The 20,619-nt window shown below is 39.3% G+C and overlaps 1 protein-coding gene across 1 annotated transcript in view; it reads right to left on the bottom strand.

The window, feature by feature from the left end:
- Nucleotides 1–6,272, bottom strand: part of LOC309874184 (uncharacterized protein C8orf34 homolog) — a 170,269-nt gene extending 163,997 nt beyond the window's left edge. The window contains exon 1 of the mRNA XM_082752128.1: nucleotides 6,124–6,272. Within this exon, the coding sequence (XP_082608254.1) occupies nucleotides 6,124–6,192 (69 nt within the window). The 5' untranslated portion in view covers nucleotides 6,193–6,272. The remainder of the gene's footprint in view (nucleotides 1–6,123) is intronic.
- Between the last annotated feature and the right edge of the window lie 14,347 nt (nucleotides 6,273–20,619).

Raw genomic sequence — 20,619 nt, 5'->3', positions numbered from 1 at the left:
TTACATTTGTCCTTTGTACCAAGAGATTGGATTAATCAAAAGAATCAAAACAGTTGAAGAGCTTACTTCAGGTTTAATTAACACCATGCACTAAATATCATCCAAAACTTGGAAGAGACTTCACAATGTAATAAAAAGCAAAGAAAAAAGAGCAGTTATAATAGGCTTATTTTGATCCAGGCTGACTCATTACTATAGAGATTGCCAGAAAAAAGTCCAAACCCATCATTGTTCCCTTGCATGTCCTAGAGTGCAGATATTAGACTCATTTTATTTTAAACAGGAACATCTACTAGCTCTAGACCTTAGCACGGAGCAGTTAGGCTCCACGGGGACTTGGAGCAACTCAATTGAGAACTATTCCTCAGTTTCCCAGCTATTTTATTTTTATGGCAAGATAGTTATGCCTTCTGCACCCCATCTAAAGAAACAAAGTAATTGTCATGTTACAGGTTTAAAAACATTAAAAGCTAGCATAACAAAATGAAACTATTATGCATCCTCCGTTTTATAATTTCGTATTTTAGATACAAGTTTTCACATTTGATTATTACTGTTAGACAAATAATTTAACTCTGACTTAATGATTTAAATCAGATTAAATCATTTAATAATGATTTCTTTGGGTACCTTGTGTCCAAAAGAATTTTTTAAAGCAAATAAGAAAGCTCCTATTTCCCTTTTGGTAAAGCAATGTTTTTGGAAACAAGGTTTATGTGATTATTGTGTATGTTTGTGACCACACCTGTACCTGTGACCTCTTTCACTATCTATTTCCAATATTTTTAAGGCTTTGACTAATTTCAGTATTTCTCAAAGATACAGACATCACAAAAATGCAAGTTCTTTCAAATGTTAGAAGATTAGCTAGTGAAGTAGAAGGACCAAAACGTATCATCTCATGCAACGCAGACCCCTTTTCTTAAACCCTGTTCCACAGGAGAGAAGAATTATGCATGTCTCATTCACAGGAAGATTTCTGACATCTGTTGCACCTTAATGGTCACAGAACTCAAGCAAAAAAACAAAAACCAAAGGTCATAGAACTGCTTGTTAATGGGAAAGGGTCTGTTTATCATTTCCATTATGGTTTTTGACTTGTTTTCCCTTAAAGACAACTTTACCAAGACAACTAGTTGAAGGCATAGCGAACGCTCTGAAAAACAAAGGACTTCTCTGCGTCATTTTTTCCATTTGACTTTCATTCCCCTTTCTTTTACTTCAGTGCACATCAAGGCTACTACAAAGTCCTACTGCAGCAGACAACAACAAAAAAAACATAATTAAAATTTACCTACGATCCTCCAGCCCCAACGTGGGTAACAATGAGGCATTTCCAGACCAATGCTAGCTTCCACACATCCTTTGAAAAACAGCAAACATTGGCTCCTCTGAAAGACGGGGGGACTGCTGGGCTGAAACAATGCCACTAGATAACCTAGTAGTACTTCAAATTATGCTCATCATGTCTAGGTACTGAAAAACTTGGTCTTTCAAAAGCTTCATCTAAATTCCTCAAACTGAATGCTTCTCTGGGTAAATTCACATCATCCAGAATACAGACTCTACCATGCTAGGGACAGAATCTAACCAATTAAGCATAACATCAACATAAAATAAAAGATAATTTGAGCAAGTTCAAAAGAAAACAACTGTGTGAAAGCATCCCTATCAATCACATCACAGATACTGTACCTTAAAAAATAATTTGGTATTGTGAGTAATCTTAAACCGGTAACTGAGACGCTGAAGTTGACTGTCCCTACATTTGTACATTTAAGAACTGAGGGAAAATGTTCCTGCAGAAAATGGCCTATACTCCCAAATTCACTCCCAACTTTGACTAATTCAGTCACAAGGTGCACTATAAGTAGTGTAATTCACCAAGCAGGTGCACTAGGGTATGTTAAGGCTTAAGTTTAAGCTAGAAACATAGCTCCTTTATTAAAATTAAATAATAGAAGTTGGTGGACAATATACACTAATAGTAATAATCCATTTAGGGGGAAAAAAAAAGTTTCCTATTGTATTTGATTCAGGAATTTTGTCTGCTAAAAGAAAACAAGGTAAGTGTGATCATGTGAACACAATCCTTATGTTGTTCAGAATTAATTATATTTCTAAGCCCACGTTACTTTGAGAAAAATCCTTAGGTATGTTTACTTTGAGAAGTTATTTTGGTGTTTTATAACTCAAATTACAGTTTCCTGGTTTGCATAACAACAATATACCTGCTTGATTCTTTTTAGCTGCAGTTCTATAAATAAGAAAACTCCCAAACACTAAATTTATCTCGGAGCTCTTGAAGATTTATTGCAAGCTGTTCTTAAGAGTGCTGATCCAGCTTTCAAATTCGTAGAAACTGTCAGGTTGCCCAAATGAGAACACAACCAAATGCCGAAGAGATGCAGTTGCACAGAAGTCTAAATGTATAGATACTCACAGGCATTACAATTATTCATTGAGATTATTAACACAAGAAAAGAATTTGTTGGATTGGATGCTTGAAATGCAAAGTGGGTCAATACTTCACTCAGACAGAAATGAGTGGGTGCAGATTCTGAATACTCTGTCCCAGCCAATTTTAGGCACATACCTCCTGTTCACATTTTAGAAAGATGGAAAAAAACAACAGTGAACCTTCATCACAGAAACAATTCAAATTTAGAATTCTTTTTACATTCCAAAGCTCAAATGGAAAATAAATAAATAAAACCAGGCAGTGCTATGCTAAGGGTTGCCACAAACATCACAGAAGAGAGGTGTTTCTAATGGGCATTCCTCAAATCTAAACTAGGTGTCTGACCACAGTGCTCCCAGATGCCAATAAACTTTTACAGGAGATGTCTAAACTTTCAAAGTGGAAAAAAGAACAACAAAAAGAAAAAAACATACACACACACAACAGGATAGATAAGTCAGTTCCTGAAACCTAACAGAATCTGACAGAATTTAGAGGGTCAGTTTAAAAGCTTACTGTCGGTACTAATAACAGCTGCATGGCCTGGGTCATCTAGAAGTTGACCTATAGGTTCACGGAGAATTTTACCTGCAAAAAACTTTCAGCACCTGTAAAATGAAATGGCAGCTAAGTAGCAATTCTGAAAAAAATAAATAAATTCAGGACCTACATTCAACAGAGGGAGATAGGGCTGAAGTATCTAAGCTGTTTCTCAATCTGTCTTAAGTCCTAAAATTGATACAGTCTCAGATGTACACACTAGTTCCCACCCACATTCCTTCCCACCTTTAAGCCATAAATAAGAATTTAACTAGTAAAAATGCTTGGAGTCAAGTGAATGTGTGTGTTACCATTCATAGCTGACTGGATAGGACTTCCTACTATCTGTTAACAGGTTCTGGTAGTCAGCAGGAGACTGATGCTTGCTGAGTCAGCCTCTGCTCATTAATTCGTTCCCCAGAAGGTTACTCCCACCTTTCTTTTAGAGATAGAAACAACTTTTTTTTTTTTTAACAAAAGGAGGGCCTATAGTCTTCTTGCACCTCACATGCCAGTACTTCTCTAGAACACTTTCACAGCAAGATAATTCAAGTGTCAAATCATACAAAAATTTGGTGAAGAAATAAAAGTGTACTCATCTGCATATACAGCGTGAGCTGAAGGTGAAAAAATATGAAGTCCAAAAGAACAGATGCTCTTAGGTAGATACTGCTGGTTAATGAAGTACACAAAGCCCTTACGATGGTAAGAGAAGGCCACAAACACAGGCCAGAGAGGAGAGAAGATACACTATCAGAAGAAGAGCGAGCAACTGGAATAGAATGACCAATGGGCAACTAATTGCATGCACCACCCTTGACTATAATGCAGGGGAATTACACCTCATCATCAGAAAGCCACCTAGTACTCCAGCCATCAGCTCGCTGTGCAGAATAGTCTTAATTAAGATCTGTGGTGTTAAATCCTCCTGATCCCTGCCCGTTCATTTCTGCAGGTATGCAATATGATCTGATTACGCACCGCCATCCCTGCCTTCACCTCAGAAAGCCTCCATGTTCTCTCTCCACTTTCTTCTTTCCTGTGATTGCCCTCAATTTCACAATGTTACTGTATGTGCTCCTTAAAACGTTGGCTTGAAGCATATATTGAGCAATTACAGTCACAACCTGCTCAGCAAATAACACGGCAGAAAATTGAATCCATGTCTACTCTGTTCTGACTTGGTATTAGAAAATTAGTACTCACTGCCAAACAAAAACAACAACAACAAAAAAAAAAGATGGCTGTCATCTATGACAACTGGTGATTAATTAGCATCAAAAACACAAGTGGCGTAAGAAAATGCTGGCTGCTTCTGAATAAAAGACTAACATAGGTCTCTCAACATATCAGAACTTTTACAGACATGAAAAAATGATGTGCTGACTGTGAACACACGGTATTCTTGTTACACCACAATGCATATATAATAGAAACACTAATATAGAGCATAAGCTTGACCCTATGCATAGTTTTTGATCAATTCCTGTCAACTTCAAAAACACATAGCCCTCAGTAAGTGGAAGACAAGATCAAGCACAGGTTGTAGATCTTCAAAAACTGTTGAGAATAAAAAGTACATCACCAAAATGAAATAAGACAAGTAGATCTTAAATGGATAATAAAGAAGTGATAGAGACGAGAATTATGATCACTTTCTTCCTAGTGTTATGGACTACAGTAACTTTCAACAGCTATGCAAATGCTACTGCTTAGTATCCACTCCCTAGTTAGTATCTGTGTGTGCAAAATTCACTTAGACCCAAAAAATCGCTTCCTGGTGCCCAGGAGCACCTGTGGACGGTCTGCAAGGTTTAAGGGATGTGAACAGCTTTCCACAGACTCTTTCAACCACAACGAAATCCCTATATCATAGCGACGAGTGAAGTATTTTGCAATGTATGAAATGCTATAACAAATACAACTTCTTCATTTTTTTTCTCTGCCGTTGATAGCTAAAGCATCATACTATTACCACAATAGAAATTAGCATCGTACACTACTGAGAAACTAGGTTGAAACATAAAAAAGTGATGTCAAGTCGTCTGAATTTTAATGTGTAAAACAATGTGTTAGCTAATGAAAATTTAGAAGAAAGTGACAGCTGTCAAGGCCCAACTCCTCAACAACCGTGAGGCACTTAACTCCCACCAAAAGAAGCAGGAGTCAGTTACCTACACAGACCTAGCAACTGCCTTGACTGGAACAGGCTTTTGTTCAGAAATTGAACTGCACAAATGTTTCAGTTCCTGTGAATTCTCGGGCTAGAAAAACCACCAACTGTTCCCTAGTACTCAGTTACAGTTCGATCAAATAGGATTTTATTCATCGCAAAATGAAAACATCTAACACCTCTGACGCTGAAGCAATGTAATGTGTCGTACTAGCCTCAGTCCATGCAAAATATAAAAACTGACCATCAGCAAATGGTTAAAAAAAATAATTCACCTCTGTTATTCAGGCTGACAAAGGCTACCCAAAGCTTGTACTGATGACCAGATTGCCACCACACTATACTCTCAGAACCTACAAAGCAGAATAAAAGAGATCTCATATGTAGCGAGCTTGACTAAGAGCAAGTTGAATAGCAAGAAAGGGAGACTCGTGTCTCGGGATAACACTGCCAGAGTAGAATAATGTATGTGCATTTAGATTAAAAATCGTATGAGAAACAGGACGATGAAATGCTAATAGGCGTGATTGCTCTAGTACCCTTTTAAATTCCAAGTATTCACAGCTCATGCACAGAAATAGTAAAATATGCACATCTGTGCATCTCCAGATCCAAGTGGGTGCCTCTCCGTAACACCAAGCAAAACCTGGAGCAGAAGGAAGGTTCCCAAGCGTACGCCTGCGGATAAAACCTCCCGGAGAGCCGCCGGCCAGAGAGTTTTTTGTAGGACAGCCGAGTCCCGAGGGCGGGCTCCCCAGCCAGCAGCAGCCCTCCGGCTCTCGCCCTCCCGGCCGCGTCCCCGGGCTGGGCTGGGAGCGGCACCTGCCCCTCCGGCCCCGCCGCCACACGGCACAGGGGGAGCCGGGCTGCGGGGCGCGGCGGAGGGGCGCGGGGGCACGGCGCGGAGCAGGGCAGGGCAGGGCAGGGGGCCGGGGGGAGCCCGCCTCACCTCGAAGAGGGGCCCGATCTTGTTCTTCTCCAGGTAGGCTTGGATCCTGGTCTGCTGGTGAGACGCCATCAAGAGCTCCGGAGGCGGGGGCTGGAGCTCCTCTCCCCCGGCGGCGGCGGCGGCGGCTGAGGTCCCTCCGGCTGCTCCCGGCTCGCTCCCCGCGCCGCCCAAGGGCTGCCCGAAGTCCCGGGGCCGGGGCTAACTCCGCTACCCGGCAGCAAGGGGGGAGGCAGCCGGGTGCCAGCCGCCCGCTCCGCCGGGCTGGAGGCGGCGGCGGCGGGCTCAGCCCCCTCAGGGAGCCGCGGGCAGGCGCTGCCTGGAGCGGAGCATGGTGCAGGGAGGGGACGAGCTGCAAAGGCGGCCCCCGAGCTGTGTGTGCGGTGCGTGTGTGAGCGTGTGAAGGGTGTGAGTGTGTGTGTGTGTGTGTGCCCGCCTGGCAGCGCCTTGGTTACGGGCACAGCCGCGGCTGGAGCTGCCGCCCTCGCCACAGCGCCGCTCCCTCAGCCAGCGGCCGGGGGCTCCGGGCAGCGCCGCGGCGTTGGGCGCCCGTTGACGACCGGGCTCCGGCGAGAAAAGAGGGGCGGGAGGCGGGGGCTGCCCTGCCCTGCCCGGCCCTGCTCTACCCAGCCCTGCCCAGCCCAGCCCGGCCATGCGCTGCCCGCTCCCCTGGCTCAAAGTTCAGCCCTGAGGGGCTTGAACGCAGCGCCCAAACTTGGGCTACCTCAGAGCGGGCGGTGGGCTTGCAGGGGGACAGCCAGCGCTTTTCCTGCGTTTTTTTAATTGTGTTTCAACCTTAAAACATTACCTTTCTCGTGATCCTGATGAAATTCCCGATTTGTGGCAGCGAGCATCTTAATAAAATAGTTCAGGTACCTCAGTAGATGCTCGCTGGTCACGGGTCGTGTCGAGTCTTCTCCAGTAGCCAAGGGCTGGTGGAGTAAATGAGAAATTTCTAGCTGGCTTTGCAGAGTAGTGAGTTAATGGCTACATCAGGATTTATTCTTTCTCCACTTGAAGTAATTAGTTCCCCCACCTTTTCCACAAGCAGAGTCTTAAACACATTTTTTTTGTTATTATTTCTCTTTAGAGAAGAACAAACAAGAAATATTCTTCTCAGGATTTGACACCCTGCAGTAACTGTTTCTGCTGTACCAACATTCACCTGTTTTTCCTAAATAAAAAAAAAAAAATAAAATAATTAAAAAAAGCATCTTATATTTTCATGAGAATTTTTTAAAAGCTCAACACAGTTTTGAAGAACACTCAGGTATTGGAGGTATTGGGATCATTCTGCACATCTGCTGAATCAGGCCACCCGCTCCCAGTTAAGCTGTGCTCTGCGAACACAGGAGGACAAGGCTCTCCTGATTCAGAAACCGTTAAAGAAGGATGAATTTTGTCAGGAGTCAAAAGATCATGAGTTCTGCTCCCACACTGACTGTTGTTTGACTTCAGAGACCTCTTAACTGACCTAAAACTTGTGCCTCTACCTAGAAGGAGGTCAAGTGTAAGTCTGTTATATAGACACTTTGCTGCATACCCTGTAACATAAGCAAAAGCTTGTAGAATCGTTTAACAGCTTTGCTCGAACACGCTCAGTTTCACTATTCATCCCAGTGAGGTAGAGCTTTTGTCTTCTTTGGTACTAGGAAGGATTGCCCTTTTTGTATTTGGATTTCTAATCTGCTGTTAGCGAGTCTTCTAAAATTCATATCAGCTCAAAGTTTTAGCATATTGTCTCCACTGAAGTACAGCTACCTTGGCTGGTGCTAAGCGAGTTTAATCAGTCTAATGAGGATCATACAATCATAAGGGTAATTGCCAGTGATGCAGGTTCTCTATAATGGCTCTAATGATTCCCATCAGATGAGGATGTTTGTAAAATTTCACAAGTCTCACCATAACCCAGACTGCTCCAATAGATAAAAGTCTCCCACTTTGCAAAATGATGCCTCCCTCCCACGATCCAAAAATGAGAACATATGTTTCCACAGCCCTACACAGCCTGACTTTTCAAAGCAGCAGTGCTTCTGGACCTGCTGAGACCTGACCGCACCAGGACCTGCAAACTCTACAGAGGCCAATAAGAGAAATAATAATAATAATAAAAAAAAAAAAAAAAAAAAAAAAAAAAAAGAAATGAGACTATACAATACAAATAGGAAAGAGGACTTACTAAAAGAGATTTTAAAGACAACTTAACTATCTACAGTTGCATGTTGTGCAATTAGATAGAACCCAAGATCTCAGTGTTAAAATTTCAGGTTTTGTTATTGTTGTTGTTCATTTCAGTGTTTTGTTTCTTTTTCACAGAACCACAGAATGGCTGAGGCTGAAAAGGACCCCTGGAGGTCTTCTGGTCCACACCCTGTGCTCAAACAGGGCTGTCCAGACCTAAGTGCTTCTACCTATGTCCAGAAGGCTTTTGACCATCTCCAAAGATGGATCTTTCTGATACCGTTTGTAATTTTTTTTGGTGATTTTATTTCCCTAGACATTTTCCCTCTCTAAACTGTCCCCCGAACATATAATCCAGACATTTCAGGTGGCTCGGGAGACACACTAACAATCCTGCTGTGGTGGGAAATCTAAAGCAAAATGCAGAATTAGCTTTCCAAACAGACATACCCCCATAAATCCACATTTTCCCATAACACTTAACTGAGATGTTATCCTTTGATATGGATTAGGCACTTCAGTTAGGCGGTTCCTTACCAAGAGCTTCATGTTACTGTTCTCTTGTGGAAAGTCACCTGCAGCTCTCTAACAGAAAGTTCTGAGTGCTGAAGTATGGGAGTGCAGGTATCTCCTGCAGAGAGCATAGGCTCAGTGACATGACAGAGTAGGAAAAGAAACTTCACTGTTAGCGTTTTTTACTTTTTTTTTTTTTTTCAAAGAGAGCACTAAAACTGTTGGTAGATTAAAGGTACACCACACTAAGACACCTACCAATAAATGCCCGTGATTCATAAATAAACACAAGTCAGGGTATGTCCCTTTTGTCTTCTCAGTTTATTTTAAAACAGATATTAACACAGTTTTTTTTAAATATGAACTTTCATTTTAATATTGAAGCATCAGATTTTTTAAAAAACAACCACCTCCTGGATTAAAATTAGTATAAATTTATGCATGTCCCAATCAGCTCTCAGCAATATTTTTGCATGTGCAACTGAACACTCAATTACTTTACAGCCCAGTTGTGGAATATAGTCTCTGTATTGTGCTATCCTATGATCCTTAGATATAAAAAATGGGTATGTGTGTAATTTTAAGATGCTTGTGATGACTCTTTTCAGTTTTCATCCTTTGGCTGCACCTATAATATCTGATATCCAGACATATTAACTATAGTATTTTGGTTGTTTTCTCATCATTCTCTTTGCTCACCAAAGGAAGAAAAGTGCAGTCACATTGACATGTTTTGGTAGGTTCTTTGTGTTTTGATATGTTTAGTTCAAGTAGAGTATGGTTCCATTAAGTAATTCCATAGTATTCTATGTAATTCCTTTCCATCCATTTTTCAGGAATAAGATTTCTGCAGTTCAAACACTGAACAATGAATTTTCAAAGTTACGGGCACTTGCAGTACCCATTGGAGTTAAAACGACCAAGCTTTACCTAAAATAAAGTTGTTTTTCAGGAGAGTCCGAGCTGCCACTGCCTAAAACAAAAGGAAACCAATGACTTTGCTGTCTCTAAAGGTACTCTGTGGGTCACAAATACCCATTGCCAAGTCAACAATTTTCTTTCTCCTAGCTAAAATTTGATCTGCATGCCCTGTAGGAAGATTATTTTTTGAAATGGCATCTGAAGTGCAAGATACCTTAATATCTAAGAAAAAGTTATAGTAGCAATATATGAATTTATTGCAGGCCTTTACATGGCTTTGTAGTTCCCTGTGCTTTTTATGCTTCAACTATCAAAATTGTCACTGGAAATTCCTTAACAAAGCTTTCAAAAACAATTAGTAAAAAAGAAAACAACTAGCAGGCACATTAAAAGATACAGTGCTCCTCAAAAACCTGGTTATATTTTCTTGATAAAGCTTTCAATCTGTCAATTTTTCTTTGAACGTTAAAACTCTATAACAAAGAGTTCTTCCATTTCTGTGTCCTGCTTCTATTGAGTTTGATATTCTGTGCAAAGTCATTATCTACTTCATGAAGAGGAAAGAGAGCCATTAGTCAACAGCTGACTAAATATAGCTCTTACAGTATGTTTGTATTTAAAGTATGAAGCTGAAATTACCTTCAGGAAAATAAAAATCCCTCAGTTCCCGCACCTTATACACGAGTCATTATTTTTTATTGCTAAAGCACAGCCTGGGAACTTTACATACCCTTGTTGTAAAAAATTTCTAAAACAGCTTACACACACACTGGCTGAATATTGCAGTGCTTCAAGCTGTTTAAAATAATGGAGGTCTAGCAGTTCCTGACCTAGAAAGCTGTCATCTAGCTTTTTATTTAGTTATTCCCCTAAAAATGGATATGCTTAGATAGTAAGTTGTCAAAAGAAATTGAAACATCTTAGTTTGTTGTACTGAAATATCCAATTTGCCTTTTATCCCACATCAAGTTAGCAGACAGAACTGGGAATAACATCACTGGAAGGGTCATGCTAATGATTTTGTATACCTAATCTTGTTTGGTGCGTTTGTTTAAACCTGTTCAGTAAAGAATAATATCCCTATTGAGCTATCCCTATCCCTATCAGCTTGAGTTCCCTATCAACCTTGAATGTATGTCCTATGTTTTTATATTCACTGCAAGATAAGAGCCATACAACTTCAAAATCTGGACTAGGCTCAGGCTCATTGTAAAAACAAGGTTCCTTTGCTTTATCACTCTCCCAGAGCATTAAACCTCTCTAAGTGTTGGATATTTTGTCCATTACATATTGTGATCTTGGCCACAAACATTCAGCCTCTGCAATAAAACATTCCTACTCCCTGCAGAACTGGAACCCTTGGGAACTTGCTTGCATTATTCTCAGGCTCTCAATAAGGATAAGAACAAACCACTAGAAAAGCCTGGATTCGTAAACCCACACTGTGCTTTAGGAGGATGAGTGACTATCTCTTTGATTCCTCTTAGTGTCAGATGTATTGTGTAATTTCTTTTCATTCTTCATATTCACCTTCCTGCTTCCAATAGCAGGTTTAGGAACATTCTTCTCTCATTCTATTTGGAGCCAAATGCATCTAAACTTCAAAAAAAATAGTTAACATCCTATTACTAATACAACCATTAATAGAAATCACTATCATTTCAAGTCATGATTGTCACTTGTATCCATTTTTAGCATGTTTATAATTGTTTTCCTTCTGGTTGGCTACACATAATCATAACACATTAGTAAAAGGAATAGTAGCCCTGCATATAAGAACACAAATCATACAGCAGGACCTGACTGCATATGTTAAGCATAGAGTGGTTTGGGTTGGAAGGGACCTTAGAGATCATCTTGTTACCCCCCCCCCCTCCGCTGCCATGGGCAGGGATGCCAAAATGTGAAATGTGTTCCAAGGACAGATCTGCTCCAAGATCTCACAGTTCAAGTGCAGAAGACTATGGACAGGAACTGTAAGGAAGCCAGCTTACAACTGCAAGGCAGCCTGCTAAGCAGAGCTCTCATCATAAAAATGGATAGGTCAGGTCCATATTCAGCAACACTAACACTCAGGGACTCAAATAATTAATTAAAAGATTTATAACACCAGATGACAGTTACAGTCCTCTTCCTTCCAGAGGGATACAAAGAATAATTTAATTAAATGCTAGTGACTAAGAGTGTAAAATACAGTTCTTAAAACTATGTTCCTTTCCCTTCTGCTCCATGGCTCTATCACGCAGGCCACAGGAGCATCTCTCTCTTAATTCATCTCTGTCATTCCGGTAGCGTGGATGACAGCGAGGAGTAAAGCTAGATCTTTTGGCATGTACTGCTGTCCCAAGAGTCTGATCCATTTCATCGGCCGGTGACCGGTAACTCTCATTTTGTGCAAACCAGCCACTAGAGGGGAATAAAGAGTCACACTCTGCTGCTGTGGGTTACACCGCTCATTGCTGTGCAGGCAGGAGCCCAGGCGTCTCCACGAACAAGCCCTGTACCTGTGGCAGCACACTGCTTCGTGTCAGCTTCCGTTTGTACATGCATGTTGTACCCAGCAGGGCTTACTTAAGGGTCCATAAACCTGGAGTATATTCGTATACTCACTGCATAAGTATTAGAAATGCTTGTACTGCTAACTATCATAATTACTTGTGGTAGTAACCTCATGTTTGCTCTGAACCACAAGCATTTCACCATATTTTTTTTAGCTTGATGCATGTAAATCAGGTTGTCTTGCTTGAAGATAGACACATTTCAAGTGCTTTGCCAGATGATGATCTTTTCAATGGTAGATTGGGGGGGAGGTACTGGGGAAGAGGGGCAACAGAAGAGAACAGTCACAGAAAGGAGTGTGGTTAAGCCTTAGCATCCTGTCAGAGGCACAACGCTCCAGCAAGCTGTTGAAAGCAGGTAAGGCTCATAAGTAAAGCTGTTAAAGGGTGTAGCAGTGCAGAAGCTAATTTAGACAGAGGAAGCTTAGGACAACTAGTTTTTAGGCGCTTGAATTAGCTTTTGTGTATACAACTTGGACTTCTCTGCTCTTCACCACACAAGTTTATGCTAGTCAAGGATTCTCCTCATTCATCAGGAATCCCTAAAGAACATAGCTAAGAATGAACAGGGTTATGCTCAATGAGCATACCAGTAATGCCAGCTTCCAAAATTTAAAAAAAAAAAAAAAAAAAAAAAAGACTCTAAGCCACGATCATGAAGGGAGACCTTACAATAAACTTTAAACCTTTATATTTCACAATTTCAATGGCTTTGGGCCACCCCTCATTCTGTTTTCCACTCCCTGACACAAAGATGTGATCTCTAGGAACTCATTTTTTTTTCTGCAGTGAAAGCAAAGATTCTGTTGTAGCCATTTGACTGCAGGAACTAGAGGCAGGAAAAAAAAAAAAAAAAGGCATTAAACATAAAAGGAGTAATGGTAAAGAATATATGATTTGGCAACACTACTCTATCCTCTTTTCCAGGTTTAATGGAGCTGGATTTGAAGACAATACCCAGGGACAGGAGCTTAAAACTTGAAAATTTACTAACCTAAAGATTGCTATCTTCACGCAAAAATCCAAAGAGATATTACTTGCTTTTCAGTGAGAGGGAGGCTAGCAATGATCCCATCTTAATTTCCTGTAGTAGGAAGCTTAGCAACCATTCTGTAATAATATCTCATCCTTAGGTGATTACTGCTAATGCTTGCAGGGATGTGAAATTAGAGGAAGTCCTTGAAATATTAATGCCAATGCCCATTACAGTCCTTGAAGAGGAGGACAAGGACTTTGGACTGAATGTGCCATTGAATGCTTGCCCTTGGCAGTGTTGCAGCCATCACACACGCAGCTGATTCTTTCTAAAGGGGGAAAATTCTTGGCTGAGGATCCATCCCCTTGGGTTTATTTCTCATGGAAAATGCTGGACGCAAGGTGACATCATCATGGATGATTTGCTTAATTGGAAAGAGAGACTGAGATTTCTGCTATTCTACAACTGTCTAATTTTACAAAGTTTTAACTGATTATTCTAAAGCAACATGAGTGCAGATCTTCATACACTACTGCCTTGACAATGAGTTGCATTTTCCACTTGATACACCAAATCTTAGCCATACAGCTGTCTCCCCTGGCAATTATGAACTTTGAGCATTTAAAAGAATATGCATTACAATAAGAACAGGCATCAGACAATTAGCAGAAAGGTAATTGAATTTGTCTCCCATCCCAAAACAGAGGAAAAAGCTTGGCTTGTGATTAGCAACATAACATCCCTAATAACATTTTAAAATGTAGGATTAGTTTTCCAGCAGTTGATAAAGCAATTTACATTTCATAAGCTTCATTGTCCTAAACAATTTTGAAATAAAGGATTATCTTCTGTAGCAAAATTGAAAGGCTTATTTGGAGACTAGGTTACCTATATGCCTGAGCTTTTTTATGAAAAGAAGTGGCTGGTTATTTTGCTGGAAACTTTTTTCATGCAAATACAGGAATGTATTATCTATTTTATAGAAATATATTAGGTACGGTCATTGTCTTATCAGGAAATGTAAATTCCAAACTAAGTTTAAAAGTATAATATATGGGTGGGAACCCACTTTCCCTCAAAAGAATAAAGCATGCAAATATAGGCCATGCATATTATAGAAACACTAATTCAGTGCTTATGATCAACACTTCAATTAAAAATTAATTGTATTTTCAAATGTTCTAGGAGTTGAGATTTTAATATTTTAGTAATTGTTGGCTGACCTTTAAATCTTGTTAGTAGAGTGTTAGCATGAATCGGGCCCCAGTTGTTCTATTCCAGTTGCATTTGTGGAATGAGTCGTGAATGGTTTGTTCTGTGGGAACTGTCTGTGCCAAATGACGCATGTGAAATTATAGAGTATTTTTGATAATGTAGTATAGAAATTCAGCATAGTGGCTTTCTTTGCAACCAGAACTATTTTCTAATTGTTAGGTAAGCATTAATACATGGCTTAAAAGTTGTAATTTATAGGCTTTAATACATTATCAAAGATAAGCATAAGAAATTTTTTACATTTGTCTGGCTTTTAAGGCTTGTTTGGTTAATGCTGTAGGAGAGAAAGATTTTTCAAAAAGAAATAGGGTACTCACAATTGTGCATTTACATGAGGACTTTTTGATGACATCTGAACTATGGCATGGAAGCAAACAAACAAACAAACAAAAAAACATTGAGAGAAGCATAAGGAAATAAGGGGTTGGAAAACTATTAAAGGAGGAAATTATGCAAGTATCTACAAAACTAACAAGAACAGTAGGAGTGAGCAAAATGCTAGGGTCATGCAGTGTACAACAGATTTGTTCTCTGGAGGATCTGGAAAGGGTCACAGACCAGGTGTGAGGGTTCATTAGAAAATGATATCAAGCTCCCTATACTATTCTATACTGTCAGATTTGCCAAAATAATAAAGTAAACAACACATTTTTTTACTTATGCCAAAGAAGAGACAATATAATTCCAAGAGTTTTTGGATCATACCTGTAAGACTGAACATATACCTTTAATTTTAGTGGGATCGGTATTGGGTTCACATACCATTTACTTATAAAGGGTAAACAGAATAGAAAGCCCAAAGCTTTAACAAGAATTTTGAAAAGTTAAATTTCAAAGAACAGATATAAATTGATTTCCAGATTTGTTGGTGCAGCCTTTTTTCCTAAGTAGCAACATGCTGCACTTGAGAAAAGATGCTTGAACGAACAGTCTGTTCAAAATGGAAAAAATACAAGAAAGATAACAGCATTGTCTGTTATCTCCAACAGACTGTGAGCATGTACACAGGTTGCTATTATTGAGCTTTAGATAAAATATACAATTTTTTTGACAATATATATTTTGAAATATATATATATATGAAACAATATAACATTTTGAAAGGTTTGGAGAATCACTTTGAATTATTGGGAATCAAGTCAGTTGTAAACATTCTCCCAAATAATTAATCCATAAGCCCATTCAGGAACCCAATACCCCTTTCCCTCAAGGGCTTTTCTGATTGCTTTTCTCTTTACTCCACTTCTTATTTATCATTCATGACTCCTTAAAAAAGGTGTTCAAAATAGATGAGCACATTATCTATCAGAGTAGATAAGTACATTATCTCCTTCACTGTTTATTAGTAAGGATGCTCTGCAAATTCAGTGTGAGTTGGGGAAAAAAAGAGAACAAAGATATTGGGTTTTGTTCTGTGTACGTCATACAGAACAATCCAGATGTTCATTGACAGCAAATATCATCTCTCTTGTCCTACTTTGCACTAAAGAGGCCTCTGAAATGCCACATTTTTCTTTCCACTCATTTCTTCAGCATATTTGAAGCATTCCTCCTACTGAAGTTTTTTTGTTTACCCCAGGATCTACACTTACTACTCATGTCAGGTGCTAATATGGGTTCCAAGGATAGGAATCTCAGTTTTTGAGAATTTAGGGTGTGTTTTGGCCCCCTCATCTATGTTTGCTGAAACATGAAGTAAGGTTACTTTTGCTAAAGGCTGCAAACCTGATATTTCAGTTCAATTATAAAGAAGATAACCAAGTTCAGTACAACTTTGAATCACATTAAAATATAGTACCTTAGCATTTTGTCTTCTGTCTCCACCATTGGTAAGATCTTGCTTCAAGAAATCACCATTTTAGTCTTTCTACTCAAGTAGAAAGAGAAATTTTTTCAAGAGAAAAAATTGTTGTCCAACACCAGCTCTGTAGAAAGAAGTACTTCAATGCAGTTCTCCCTTCATCATCAAATTCCATTCACATCAGCACTGAGTGTGAAGTTGCACTGGTTTTCAACATTCTTCAGGCCTCCTTTCCCCCACCATTCTTGACAAGATTTTTTCTCAGTCACTGCTCTTATGCAGTGTTGGTGCCCTTTCTTATCTCATCCATAGTCTGCAGTGGTGAAAAGTTGATATTTTGCCTATTTTACAGGAATATTAATATTCAGTATATTTCTTTAAATCATTTGTGTGCTAGCATCATAACATAATTTTCACTTTGTTTTGGTTTACAAATTGCCACCTGTTTGTGTCATTATGCCTTACAGCAATGATGCTATGTACAAATATATTTTCTTTATAGATTTATGTCTGGCTGGTCCAAATTGACAAGCTGTTTTCTACTGCATTGCTTTTCGACAGAAATTCAGGTAGGATATACACCAGACTAACTTAAGAAGTTAACAAATTATGTCTTTCTGTGACAAAGTGAGCTCTAAGTTTTCTTCTTACTTTAAAGGTAGGTTAGCAATAAGAAACTAACCTTTGAGTCTGGTAGCATTTCTCACCATATAAATGATGTTTCAAACACAAATCCCCAATCCGCTATAATCAGCACCTTAAACCATTACATTCCAGTCCAAAGCTGGCAAGCATATGGACATCCTCTTCAAATTTTCATTCACTAAATTAAGAAACCCAAAATATTTCAAAATTATCTGGTTCTTGTTTCTGAAGGAAATCAAAATCACTCTTACATCCCATGAGGAGGTTAACTCAGAAGAGCAGGAAAGAAACTGTCACCTGAGAATTCTTTAAAAAAAAAAAAAAAAAAAAAAAATAGTGCATTTTGAAGTATTCTTTTTAAGTAGTTTTAGATGCTCATAAAAAGCATCACATGGACAAAGGGAGGAAATGGAAATACTGCAGGAAAACATTTTTCTTACAAGTATAGAACAGTGTAATTTAGTTTCAGTACACATTTAAGAAGTTTGAAAAACAACGTATCAGAAATGCAAATGTATACAATATGTTTAAAGACAAATATAATGCAATTGGTCTGGGCAGTAGCTAAATCAGGAAATTGACTATAATTGTAGCTTATTTTATGAGAGTATAATATAATTACAAGGCTGTTGAAAGAGAAGTTTATATACATCAAAATTACTGGATTAAGACGTTACGGTCTGCATATGAAATTCTTCCCTCAAACTCTAAGGTAAAGGATAAAGTGGAAGCAAGGGCGGTGATGGAGGAAAATCACCCTACAGAACAAAGAAAGCAATACTGCCAGCAAAGTTCAGGGCGCAAGGATGGGATGAGGGAATCAGAGCATTTCAAAGTGACACACCACAACAACATGGAATAAAGGAAATACTTCAGACTCACTACACACCTTTCTTTCAACAGGCTTCAGATAAGCTCACCTCTACGCACACACAGAATGCAAGTAAGGAGACTGAAGATAAACACATATTCATCCTCCACATACTGGAGGATGAACTTGCTAATGGGCACATAAAGACCTCCCACTTAATGTGGAGTTTGGGAAAGAACAAAAAAGGTTGTTTCTTTAGACCTCAACTATTGCAGAGAACAGGATTTGCCACCATGAATTAACAGAATACTACTAGCACTGATCCACAAAAGCAATAAAAGTTATGCCTGTATATTTGCATGGACATTAAAGTCACCTGGATTAGTTCACCAGTCCTACGGAATTTCAATTGGATTTGTGGAGTAAATGAAATAAAAATTCTAGTTGGACTAAGAAAATATATGTGTAATACGGTGGTAGTGATGAGCTGTGAAGTAACATCAGATATGTTTTCTCACATACATGGCCTACTGAACAATAAGATAAGAGACCATTTTGGATATAGTCCAAGGAGCATGCCAAGCAGAGAGAAAAAAAAAAAAAAAAAAAAAAAAAAAAAAGATATGAGCTGACAGAACATTAGGAAGTGAGTGATTGTGGTAAAATCAGACATAAGGTCTGTACAAAACACATGCTGCAAGAAGAGTTAGTATGCTTTTAAAAAGTGGATTGCAACTAGAGTTTGGGGAGCTCGTCCCCATCTACTCTGCCCTTGTGTGGCCCCATTTGGAGTACTGCATCCAGGTCAGGGGCACAAAGGAGAATGTGGATGTGTTAAAGCAGGTCCAGAGTTATTCAAAGTTTCTCAGAGGGCTGGAGCACCTCTTCTATGAAGAAAGTCTGAGAGAGCTGGGCATGCTCAGCCTAGGAAGACCTCATTGCAGCTTTTCAAAGGGGGCTTATAAAAAAAGATGGAGAGCAACTTTTTGCTCAGGTAGTGATAGGACAAGGGGAATGATTTTAAACTAAACAAGGGGAGATTTAGAATAGATGTTAGGAGGAAATTTTTCACTCAGAGGATGGTAAGGCACAGAAAGAGGTTGCCCAGAGAAGCTGTGGATGCCGAGTCCCTTAATGTGTTAAAGACCAGTTTGGATGGGGCCCTCGGCTACCCGACTGAGTGGTTGGCATCCCTGCCTATGGCAGGGGGGTTGGAACCATGTGATCTTTAAGGTCCTGTCCTGGTTTCAGTTAGGACAGAGTTAATTTTCTTCCTAGTAGCTGGTAGAATGCTGTGTTTTGGCTTAGGATGAGAAGAGTGCTGATAACACCCCAATGTTTTAATTGTTGCAGAGCAGTGCTTACACCAAGCCAAGGACATCTCAGCTTCTTGCTCTGTCCTGCCAACGGGCAGGCTGGGGGTGTAGCAAGAGCTGGGAGGGGACAGACTCAGGACAGGTGACCCAAACTAGCTAAAGGGGTATTCCATACCATCTGACATAATGCTAAATGATATATAGGGGCTAGCTGTGGGAGGGGGGGCCGGACTGCTCGGGGTTAGGCTGGGTGGGCATCGGTCAGTGGGTGGTGAGCAATTGCATTGTGCATCACTTGTTTGTACACATTAGTAGTAGTATTAGCATCATTATTGTTATTATTATTGTTGTTATTATTTTCCTGTCTTAACAAACTGTCTTTATCTCAACTCACAGGCTTCACTTTCCCATTTCTCTCCCCCATCCCAGAGAGGGAGGGGGGAGGGTGAGCGAATGGCTGTATGGTGTTTAGCTGCCAGCCGGGTTAAACCATGACAGGTCCCTTCCAATCCAAGCCATCTTCCTATTTTGCATTAGACTAGGCCACAAGACTGCCAGGCATCTAGTCTTTCAGTTATGAAGTGAAAGAAAAGCTTCTCCATACAAATTTCTACCAGCAGTTGAGAATGCATTCTCTATTCCAGTTCAGAATTTCTAGCATATTAGAAATCTTCCAATAAAGCTATATATATATATAAAAAAAAAAAAAAAAAAAAAGAATGTTAGAACTTCAAACATTACAAAGAGGTATGTAATCATTATACATACCTCAAAGTTTTAGCCCATCATATAAGTTAATATAGCAAATACTTAAATACTTGCAATAGAAATATGCAAAACAAAATAGAGCAAAACAAAAAAAAATAATAATTAATTAAATCTTCATTTAGAGGAAGCCTAAAAATCCAAGACTTTTCAAGCAATACACCTTTATTAAAAGGCAATAACCTTTTTTGTCTACCCATGAAGACATTTATGGGTAGAGAAAGTGTCTTAGAAACTAAGCAGCATGGAAGAAAGTGCTTGCCTTTCACAGGTGTGATTATCACTGGAGAAAAACCTACTCTCTGCCTTATTTTCCCTTGTCTCTCTCTCCAGCTGGCAGTTAGTATGAACTTCCATCTTCACAGTGAACAGTTATACCAACAATTCATCAAACTTTCCTATTCCAAATGAGTGCCTTATTTTACAGCCTTTACCTTGTTAGATAATTATGCATATTTTAATATTTAATTAATACCTGTAATTAACAAGTCCTTATGGCTCTGCTTTGTATAAGATGATCATTCTATTCACTTTTTTTTTTTTTTTAAATGATGGCAGAAATGAACAGTAGTAATCATTGTTCTGTAATCTCATCAGCTCATCCAAACTAATTCAGGTCAGGCTGCACCAGGTTATGCTCTTCCAAAATACAAAGAGGGGCTATTGTAGGTTAAATTACTGACTTGCAACTTGACGATTCATCTGGTAGATGAGCTAGAGGACACTAGATTGTTGCA

The sequence above is a fragment of the Aythya marila genome (assembly GCF_965140915.1).
Source record: "Aythya marila genome assembly, chromosome: 2".
Classification (NCBI taxonomy): domain Eukaryota; kingdom Metazoa; phylum Chordata; class Aves; order Anseriformes; family Anatidae; genus Aythya; species Aythya marila.
This window is presented reverse-complemented; position numbering and strand designations above follow the sequence as displayed.